Source organism: Equus caballus, chromosome 5 (assembly GCF_041296265.1).
Source record: "Equus caballus isolate H_3958 breed thoroughbred chromosome 5, TB-T2T, whole genome shotgun sequence".
NCBI classification, from domain to species: domain Eukaryota; kingdom Metazoa; phylum Chordata; class Mammalia; order Perissodactyla; family Equidae; genus Equus; species Equus caballus.
In genome coordinates this window covers 9,925,448-9,937,568 of record NC_091688.1, presented here as the reverse complement: position 1 = coordinate 9,937,568, position 12,121 = coordinate 9,925,448, and the positions used below count along the sequence as shown (strand labels likewise).

General features: G+C 34.6%; 1 protein-coding gene across 18 annotated transcripts in view; it reads right to left on the bottom strand.

Annotated features, from left to right (window-relative positions):
- Positions 1–12,121, bottom strand: part of RABGAP1L (RAB GTPase activating protein 1 like) — a 674,786-nt gene that overhangs the window by 541,889 nt on the left and 120,776 nt on the right. For all 18 annotated transcript variants that reach the window (XM_070266397.1, XM_070266404.1, XM_070266408.1 and 15 more), the window contains 1 exon segment: positions 2,773–2,914. In XM_070266397.1, coding sequence (XP_070122498.1) covers positions 2,773–2,914 — 142 coding nt within the window.

The window sequence follows — 12,121 nt, the reverse complement described above, 5'->3', positions numbered from 1 at the left end:
GTCTCTGAACATCTAATATATTATACACCACAAAGCAGATACTTAATCCATGTTAATTAGTTATCCTTCTTTTAAGTTAGTGGATAGAAGTGAGGAATTTTTATTTACTAAATTAGAATAAAAGGCATACTTATGTGATACTAAACTGTAGAATGCATTCTTATTGAGTAGCACATGTCATTCTATTACTTTTGTTCTCTCCCAATTTTAGTTCCATATATTTTTCAATTCTAAAAGGAACAGCATTCTTGTAAGACATTACCTGAAATCTTGTGATCAAATAACTTTTGCTTGCCACACCTGTTTACTCTTCTTCCTAAGCGCACAGCTCAATTACATTCCCCAACCACCCCTATGGTTCTTGTTTAGCAAAAAAGAACGTGACAGCTTCCAGATCTAGCCCAAAATTCTCCTGCGATTCCACGATCTGATGTCTGGTCTTTTCCTCTTTCTGTTGGCTAGGATGCAGACGACAACAGTGTTCCTGAAAATTTCGTATAGAAGATAGTGAAGTCACACAGTGGAAGTAAGCGCTGAACTCTGTGATCAACAGAATACTATGGAAGCGATGTTGTGTGACTCCAAGGCTAGGACATAAAAGGCCTTGCAGCTTCCACTTTGGTCTCTTGGATTGCCATGTGAGGCAAGCTAGCCATTAAACCATAAGGACATCCAAGCAGCCCCTCTGGGGAGGCCTATGTGGAGAGGAAACAAAGTTTCTTGCCAACCACCTGCATCACTTTGGCAGCTATGTAAATGAGCCCCTTGGAAGCTTCTCCAAGCTTCAGCCCCACCCAGTGAAGTCTTCAGATGACTATATCCCCAGACAATATCTGAGTCTTCATAAGAAACTCTTAGCCAGAACTGCCCAGACAACCCACTCCCTAATTCCTGAACCACAGAAACCATAAAAGATAATAAATGGTTTTTCTTTTTTAAGCCAAAAAAAAAAAAAAGAACTCTGACTTCTACCACCAACCATACCTAAAAATTTAAATAGATCACAGACAAATCATTAAGGAAAACACTGACAAATTAGACTTCATAAAAACTAAACTTTTGCTCTTCAAAAGACATTGTTCAGAAAATGAAAAGGCAAACTACACAGAGGGAGAAAATAATTGCAAAACATATCTGAAGGACTTTTATCAATATATATAAAAAATCTTAATAAGAAGATATTTGACTCAATTTAAAAATAGGCAACAGACTTGAAAAGACTCTTGACCAAGAAGATATATAAATGAAAAGACGCACAACATCACTAGTCTAATTTCACTAGAATTAGAGAAATTCAAATCAATATCACAAGATACCACTATATACCCACTAGAATGGCTAAAATTTTAAAAAGTGACAAAGCCAAATGTTAATAAGGATACAGAGCAACTGACTCATTATGTTGCTGATAAGGATGAAAAATGGGACAGCTACTTTGAAAAACAGCTTACTGGTTTCTTATAAAGTTAAACAGACACTTACTGTAAGAGCCAGTCAGTCCACTCCTAGGTATTTACCCAAGAGGAATGAAAGCATATATTCACCAAAGACTTGTACTCAAATATTCACAGCAGCTTTTTCTTAATAGCCAATAGTTAGAAACAACTCAAAAGTCCATTAACTGGTAACTAAATAAATAAGCAAATTGTGGCATATCTTTACAACAAATTACTACCCAGCAATTAAAAGGAACCAACTACTCACACAACATGGATAAATCTCAAAAGTATTATGCTCTGTGAAAGATTCTATATACAAAAGACTATGTACCAAATGGTTCCATTTATATGAAGTTGTAGAAAAGGCAAAAACAGTGTGACAGAAAACAGATCAGTAGTTGCACAGCTAAGAAGAAAGGACAGACTGAAATGGGACACAAGGGAAATTTGGAGGGCTAATGGCAATGTTTTATATGATGATTCCGGTGGTGATTATACACATGTATCCATTTGTCAAAATTCAATGAACTATTCACTTAAAACAGGCATTCTATTATATTTAAATCATACCTTCATTTTTTTTATGTAACACAGAATAATATCTAGCATACAATAAGCACTCAATAAGTATTAACTTAAAATATTATTTCTATGGCAATCAAAAACAGTTATGGTTTCATAGAGAGAGAGACTGAGAATTCTAAGACACTTTTTTCAAAGATGATACAAATTCAGAAATCTACTTTTAATAAACCCTACCCTATAAGCAGATAATAAAGGGCTTAAAATAAAGATTGTCATTTAGCTCTAGTTTCTATAAAAAGAGTATAGAGCACAGAGCCAAATGAAGTTTGACTCTCATGAGGTTGGTTAGCATCTCTCGGCAGCATTCATGTAGTAAACAGAGGAGATAACATGCTATTTCCAAAAAGTGAGTGGTTAAGTGATAAGGCAACAACAAAAAACAAGTCAAAACTGAATAACGTCAAATGAGAAGTAGGACATGACATATCACTGAAATTCTAAAAACACTTGAGAGAATCTGAAACTTCTCATTAAACACTTCAAAATACCTGAAATAAAATAAGAAGGAAAACAGTAAAGTGAGACTGTCAAATTGAAATAGTTGCATAAGTGACACTGGGGACTATGCAATCACGGAACTAAATGAACCAAATTCTTTCCTGCATCTAGCAGAAGCTAGGTTAAAGTAGCAGAGACTAGGAATAATCACCACTCCTTACCCGACCCCTTGCACACACAGACATACCTTTGAGGATTATAAGTAAAGCAGCTATACAAAGAGAGGGAACTGAATAAGGTCACTTCTTACCCTCTTCTGCTTCATCCTCCTGGGGTGACATTGGACCCCCTCCACTAGTAGGAGTGACTGGCTCCTCCTTCTCAGACTCTCGCTGTAGACTAACCACCTCATATATTGCATCTCCAGCATTGGTATGGCCTTTTCCCTCAGACTGAGAAAGATATAAACATGAGTTTCAATATTAGAAATCCAAGAGAAACACTGAAAGATACTATTTCATACATTCATTAAAAAGAGCTGAAATGAAGAGCAACATGTCATGTTTGATCTACAGCATATCTGAAGTTGAGAAAATTTTTAAAATGCATTCTTCTTCACATGACATTCTAAACGTATGGTTCTTTTAGTATTATTTTAACCAATACAATCAAACCTACTAACCATTTTGAGAGAATTCAATTTCTTTTTATCAGAGAAACCTGAGACACTACAGATTCTAGGGCAGACGGATAAGCAAGTGATGCTAGATTCGCAGGATTCATTACCTTGCACTGAGGTACAGAGATACCAGCTACATTCATCAACTAATTCATGGAAGCAGATAGTTTTTACCTTATAAATGGTTACATTCTAAATGGCCTTTTTTTTAAGGAGGAAAAACTAAGGCAACTGCCAATTAATCAACTTAGCATGGCCTACAAAGCCCTAAACTGACCCCTGCCTCTCTCTCTCCAGCCTCATCTCACACACAAAGTTTGTTACTTCATTCCAGCCACTCTGGCTTTGTCTCCGCTCCTGGAACCTTTGAATTCTTTTCCAACTCAAGAACTTGGGACATCCTTTTCTCTCCACCAATTTAGCTTTTCCTCCTGCTCTTTGCTAACTTGGATTCTTACCTCTAATTCACTTCTACAAAGAATCTAAACCAAGTTCCCCATGTTTTTGATTCTCATCATACCGTCCTTCCCCTTCACTGCACTTACTACAGTATAATTAGACATATTATTTGTTTAATGGCTGTCTCGTCCACAAGACAGTAAGCACCATAAGGGCAAGGACTATGTCGATTTTCAATCAGAAATAATATGGTACCTGACAGAGAGTAGGTACTCAACAAATATCAGTGAAATGAATGACGAGACTAATGGTAAAGCACATGGATTTTGGAGTCAAACAGACCTGGGTCTGAACTCAAGTTTCACTACTAATAAGATGCACGGTCTTAGACAAATTACTTAACTTCACTGAGTCACAATATCTATATCAAGAAAGTGGAAATAATACCACCTCCAAATTGTTAAGAAGATTAAATATAATAATTAAAATTTATAATTTCAAGTTATAAAAATATAACTATTTTAATTATTCACTGTTTTTAAGAATTAATTCTGAACCATAAATCAAATTTCAGGTACATTTTCAAATCACTTAGCAAATAATAAAAGTTAAAATTGTCCACTGCATTAAAAATAGAGAAAAAAAAGAGGCCATAAAAAGTTAAGCGGTTAGATTTAAACCAACCCAATTTTTATTGCATTTCTATCACATTCAAGAAACAGAGACCTCAAACACTAGAGCAACCACTAAAATAATCATATAAAGAAATACAGTAAAAATGAAACACTAACTAAATGTCCAAATAATCCAAAAGATAGCAGAAAAGGAGAAACAGAGAAATGAAAAGCAGAAAACAAATAATAAAATGGTAGACCTAAACTCAAACATATCAATAATTACATTAAATATAAATAGCCAAAACATGATGATTAAACAGCAGAGAGAGATATTAAAAACAAGACACAACTACATTCTGTCTAGAAAAAAATCTATTTTAAATACAATGATATAGGCAAGTTATAAGTAAAATGAGGGAAGAAAATACATCATGAAAACACTAATCAAGAGGAAGCTGACGAGATTGTATTAATGTAAGACAAAGTAGACTACCAAGCAAGAAATTACTGGGGATAAAGAAGGAGGTTGTACAATGTTAAAAGGACCAATTCAAGAAGAATACATAAGTATCTTATAAGTGTGTGCACCTAACACCAGGGTCTCAAATATATAAAGTAAAAATTGGTAGAAATGAAAGCAGATAGACAAATCTACATTTATAATTGGAGACTTCAACATTCTTCTCACAGTAATCAAAACAAAAAGTATACAAAAATTTGGCAAGGTTACAGAAGAACATAACATCATCATCAACAAGATCTGATATTTATACACCACTCCACCCAACAACAGCAGATACATACTTCTCAAATGCACATGGAACATTAACCAAGACAAATCATTTCCTGGGTATAAAACAAACTTGAAGAAAGTTTTAAAAATTGAAATCACAAAAAAACATGTTTTGGGAACAGCCCAGAGGTGTAATGGTTAAGTCTGCACACTCTGCTTCAGTGGCCCAGGGTTTGTAGGTTTGGATCCTGGGCACAGACCTACACACCCCTTGTCAAGCCACAGGGATAATATTCCTCAACCAAAAAGAGGAAGATTGGGGGGCCAGCCAGTGGCGTAGTGGTTAAGTTAGCATGCTCTGCTTCAGTGGCCCAGGGTTCGCAGGTTTGGATCCTGGGCACAGACCTACACACCACTCATCAAGCCATGCTATGGTGGCATCCCACATAGAAAACAGAGGAAGACTGCCACAGATATTGGCTCAGAGACAATCTTCCTCAAGCAAAAAGAGGAAGATTGGCATGTCTGTTGCCAATCTTCCTCACCAAAAAAAAAAACAAAGAGAGAGAAGAAGATTGGCAACAGATGTTAGTTCAGGGCCAATCTTCCTCACTAAATACATATATATGTTTACTGACTATAATACAACTAAATTGGAAATCAGCAACAGAAATATATCTGAAATAATCCCTAAATATTTGGAAATAAAATAACACACTTCTAAATAATCCATGGATCAAATTCAAAGGAGAATGCTCAAATTAGAAAATATTTTGAATAGGACAAAAATGAAAATAGAAAATCAAAATCAGTAGGATACATCTAAACAGTGTATATAGGGAGATGTCAAGTTATAAGTGCTTATATTTGAAACGAATCATCCAAAAGTCAATAATCTACAAGATTATTACAAGAAAAGAAAACCACAGGCCAATATCCCTTATAAACAAAAATCCTCAACCAAATTTAGCAAATCAAATCCAGCAATATATATACAAAATAATATATCACAACCAGTGGGGTTTATCCGGGAAACGCAAAGATAGTTCAACATTGGAAAAATCAATGTAATCCACCACAGACTAAAGAAGAAGGACCACATGATCATATCAATTAATGCAGAAAAGGCATTTGAGAAAATTCAGCATTCACTCATTCATGTTAAAAATTTTCAGTAAACTAGGAATACAAGGGAGTTTTCTCAACCTGATAAAGCATATCTATGATAGACCTGAAACTAACATCATACTTAATGGTAAAAAGACTGAATACTTTCCTCCTGAGACTGAGAACAAAGCAAGGATGTACACTGTCACCATTCCTACTCAACATTGTATGGAAGTCCTAGCTAGTACAATAAAGCAAGAAAAAGAAATAACACACAGATTGGAAAGGAAAAAATAAAACTCTTCTTACTTACAAACAATATATTTCTTTGTCAGGGGTAGAAAAACTCTTTCTATAAAGGCTAGAATAAAAATATTTTAAGCTTTGCAAGCCAATATAGTCTCAGTCACAACTACACAACTCTGCTATCGTGGAAAAGTGTTACAATAGTGGTAAAATATTTCATCTGCACTTAGTTTCCTATACAAGCATAATTTTCTCTGCTACCATGATCTCATGTACACCTAAACATTCTATCCAGCAATTGAGTTTCAAATATGGAATTTTTTTTATAAAAAATACTTTTTATTGCCAATATCCATATACTTTTAGATAACTAAAAATCAATCTGTATTTCTAAAATAAATTGCCTGGTTCATGTTAGAATTAATTATAGCACTTAGCAACATGCAAATACATGGTGGGTGCTCAATAAATTTGGTTGACTAAATCATATTACAAAGATTCATTAAACTTACGTAAATAAACTCAAATTTTTTTCAAAATAGTACATTATCATCAAATACAAACTATAATATGCTGTTATCTCTGCTTATAAATCCTCTGAAGCCACAGGTCTCAACACTGGCTATAAATGAGGAAACCAGACCTGGGCTTTTAAAATTTTAAACACTAATGCCTACTAGTCAGAATCTTTAGGGTGGGGTCCAGGAATCTGGATTTTTTTTAAAGGGCCACAAGTGATTCTGATGCAAAGCTAAATCTTGAAAGGTCATTCCCTGGATCTTCATATCACTTGAAGATCCTTCTTGTCACTCAGACCTCAGACATTTAAATGTCAACTCCTCAGAGAGGCCTTCCTTGACTACCCAGAATCCACCCAGTCATCAAAGCACTCTGTTACTATCTGCTATCTTGCCATCTATTTGCCTGCCTGCCTATCTCCTCCATGTATTCTCCTTACATTACAATGTAAGTACCATGAAGCAGGGACCTCATCTGCAGCGTTTACCACTATACCCCCAATGTCTACAATAGTAATTTGTCACAGAGTAGGCACTTAAAAAAAGGTTTATTAAATGAATTAACAAGTAAATAAGCAAACAACTCTACACAGTAAATATTATTTTTACCTCCATTTTACACATGAAGAAGCTTAAGTTTAGAGACACAACTACCACATGGCAGAATGAGGAACTAGCCTCATGCCTAGTATCAGAATCAAATCATTAATATTTTGGCTTACCTTTCTGCCTCACTTTATAGTCTACAATGTGATAATACAGGCATTATCTTATATGCTAAAATACACTCTGTTCTCAATTTCGGCTGTACTCACAGAAAATGACACATATTTCCTCAAAGGGACTTCTTTTAACCAATACTTTGGGTCACTCTACTGCTGTGGTCCCTCCCTTTTCTAAATCCCACAGCATTTTGTATATTATTTTCATTTGTTATTTATCATATTCTTCCTTGTAAATGGTAATTTTTATATACTTCCTTATTAATAGGAGGTGACACAGAGATCATCTGGGAGTAAGGGTTATATTGTCAACATCTTATCCTCACTGTGGCCAGGACCACAGATACCATAAATTAACTTTGAATTAACTTGACTACAACAGTCATGGAATTATGTGTGCTAAAATTATGTAGTTAATTCAAATGTCATAGAATTTTAGAGATGAAAAATACCAGTAATACTATTAGTCCACATTCTTATTTTATAATAAGGAAACCAAGGCTTACAGAGATAAAGGGACTCCTAGTAGGATTTATGTTTTATTATCTTTTGAGAACAAGCCTCATCTAACATATCTATTTCACATACAGATTCCAAACACTTATTTCATATACTAAATCTAAAATACATGATACACAGTACATATCTATACAGGAGTAGGTGATTTCTTTTCAATCAAATATAAAATTCATTATGTCTTTCAGGCCAGATGTTCCAATAACTAAACACAACATAATTTTTTATTATTATTACAGTTTAAAAATCTTCATCATAAGCTGCAACAATTTTTTCAGAAAATTTGTTCATCATGGTAATCAGATATGGTAATTGAAATTATTTAAATTATTTAAATCTTACTAATTCTACAACATACGCTTGGTATCTCAAGAAATGTCAATCTGCATTAAAATATGCTGTGCTGGCCTCAAAACACTCTGCATTTCCTAGACTAAGCTAATGTAAATAACATTTCTTAAGATTATATTTAAAATAAATATTATATAAGCATTTCTTTCTTCATAACGTGGTTTTTTCCCCTTAAAAAACTGCCTCAAATTGTTCTTTGTTGTTTATCACACCTTCCCAAAATAAGCAAGAACTCAAGGGACAATTGAACTCTCTTTTACAATAACTTCATCTAATCATCTAAAATCTGCTCCTATTTTTCCTGAAAATTTCTATCCTCATATATGCCTAATTATGAAATAAAAGATCATTGAGTTCACTGAAGTAAGTGTTGCATTTTCCAAGCTCCTATCTGCATATGCTTCCACTCTTTTATGCCTAAAATAACTTCGCTGTTATCAATTTTTACTACATTTTGGCACCAGCACAAAGTAGAAAACATTTTTATGAGGAACAACACAGCTAAGAATGTTGCACACCATTATTGTGAACAAAAGCAGTTATCTCTGTTCATAGGAAATCATTTCATTTCAAAATTTGAACAAGTAGTGTTTTAAGAGTAACATCATAGTCTTAAATGCAAGAATATTATCTGGACCTAAAGAAAGTACATCTGACTATGAAATAAGCAAAATTTCATTATTATCTATCAATTATGTTGCTACTTCTCCATCATACTCAAGTAGCTCTCTTTGTCACATTACTCTCCAGGAGGTGATAAGCCTTTTATTTTTATTTGTTAAATTTTCCACACAGTAAAAGAATACAAGTTATTAGACAAGAGGACTATTCCTCATTCATAGGTCACTTGGCAATGCTTTCTTAAACTCCACAGAAGCGAAACAAGGGAGAGGAATGCTAATACCTAATGAAAGAATCCCAAGTCATTGTGCTTGACATCTTGCTTTGCTTAACAAACAAATTTTAAACATATTGCTAATGAGCATATGTAAGCAAGGATTCTCTCCTTTCTGGCTTACAATTTCAAATTTTCAAATGCTAATATTTCAGAATCAATCCTTTTCACTCAACCAATAATTCCTCAAGTTTGCAATGAAGGCATATAATAAACCACTGATTTTCATTTCAGTACTCAGAAGGAAATACTGCTTTATTCAATTTTCTTTCCTTTGATATAGGTCCATGATAAGACACACTTTATACTACAATACAGAGCAAATTTGATGAGGTAGCACTTAAATGTTCCCAGTGTCTTATAGTCCTTTAGGCTAAACACCACCAGCAGAATATAAAATTATTCTATGATTTTACAAATTATAAAACAAAGCAAAACAAAAACATTACTATAAAGACTGTATTCCAATCAGTTCCCTAACAAAGAATCTTGCCAGTAAACACCTTATGGATGATGGGATGTGCAGTATTTATTTTCAGTAATAGGAAAAGGAAAACATAATAGTTCATTTAATTATTTCTTAAGCAATATATTAGAGTAGCAATAGCTGATGTCACTATTTAACACAGTTTTATTTAAACTTGAGTTTAAGTAGGTCATGAGTATCTCCAACATGAATTTTATTTTGGGGTACTTTAAAACTGTCACTTAGAAAACCACTTTGAGGGTCCGGCCCGGTGGCACAGCAGTTAAGTGCACACGTTCCGCTTCAGCAGCCGGGGGTTCACTGGTTCAGATCCCAGGTGCAGACATGGCACCGCTTGGCAAGCCATGCTGTGGTAGGCGCCCCATATATGAAGTGGAGAAAGATGGGCAGAGATGTTAGCTCAGGGCCAGTGTTCCTCAGCAAAAAGAGGAGGATTGGCAGCAGTTAGCTCAGGGCTAATCTTCCTCAAAAAAAAAAGAAAAGAAAAGAAAACCACCTTGAACTGACTTGATAAGCACATGAAATTTGAAGCAAGACAACTTTCCAAAATTCTAATTTTGTTTTCAGTTTCTTTGGAAGTCCTTCCATAAATTAAAAAAGAAAAAGATAATATCAAGTGATGCATAATTTCTTTTTTTATTGAGATATAGTTGACATCTAACATTGTATAAGGTGTACAATGTGTTGATTTGATACATTTATATAATACAATATGATTACCACTGTAGCATTGGCTAACACATCTATCACCTCACAAAATTACCTTTTTTTTTTTTGTGGTGAGAACTTTTATGATCCAGTCTCTTAGCAACTTCAAAGTTTATAATGCTTGATTATAACTATAATCACTACACTATGAATTGGATCTCCAGAACTTTTTTGTCTACTAGTTGCAAGTTTGTACATAATTTCTTAACTATACCATTTCAGCAGAAAGAAATTAGTTTACTTTTAAAATATCCGCTATGCCATTCCTCTAAACGTTGGCAACAAAAGGTTTTCAGCACTTGATTCCATGCTTGGTAAGGTGCTCACTCACTAGTATCCTTAGCAGAAGGGTTTGGCTTCCAAACCCAGGAAAAATAGAGAGATTGAATTTTCTCAAAAGTCTGATTTTACATATAAGTAAAATGTACCCTAATACTTTGGATTTGTACCCAGCATCTCTTTGTCCCCGGTTGCACAGGGGAGCGGGGGGCCTCAATCAACTGCAGTCTGACTTCTGCCCCAATACTTCTCTGAAATTGTCCAAGTCTTGGAGTCCAAAATCACTGTCTCTCATTTACCGATCAAATTCCTCATTAACCTCCCTGCAGTAATTGATGCTGCAGACACTCTCTCCTACTGGAAATAATTTCCTCTCTCGCCTCTCCTGAACTCATGCTCTTGTGATTTTACGCCTAGATCTGTGCTTACTCTTTTACATTCACTTGACTCAATTCTCCTCTTCTGCCCATCTTTTAAATGTCTGTATTTCCCAAGGATACGTGCTTAGCCCTCTTCACTCCTCATTCAACACTTGAACTATGGGTGATTTTATCTACTCCTATTCACATTTCTCAAGTATTAACCACTCCTAAAAATCTTTATTTCCCAAGCTTAGGATACAAATACTCAACTGCTTACTAAACCTGGGAGTCCCACAGGAACATTAAATTCAGCATATCTGAAACTCCACTAGCTTTCATTATAAGCCTCAAAATTTTTCTCAATCAAGAGGATCAAAAAACACCTGGAAGTAATCCTAGCCTCCTTGTTTTCCCTCAACCTCACATCAAATCAAACACCAAATCTTGTTGATTTTCACTTCCCTAATGTCTCTCAAATTCATCTTTTCTACTATCCCCACTACAACAGCCTTTCTTCAGGCCACCATCATTTCTCATCTTGGCCACAATAGCCTTCTTACTTCCTATTTATTGCCTCCAGTATCAACATCATTTTCATGCTGTCAGAGTGACCTTTCTCAAGTATAAATTTTGTGTCATTTAAAGCTTAAAATTCTCCCAGCTTGAGGATAAAGTCTCTAAATTCCTAAACATGGTAATGACCTACTTAGAGTAATTACCCACCATATCCACTGATGCTTCATCAATATCTAATTTCATGAATTTACTCAACTATTGTCTCTGATTGACACACTGTGCCTTGTCACACTTCAAAAGCCTGACCTTTCTACCAGAATTATTCATTTATTAATTCATTCACTCATTCATTTTAGACTGAAGACAAAAAGGACTCTGCCCAAAAAGAACATAGACTAGATAGAAGATAAACAAGTAGTCAGTTACCATTAATAATAACAATAATAGCTAACTAACATTTATTGAGCATTTACCAGGTGACAAGCACTGTTCTAAAGGGCCTGACATGAATTCATATTTATTCA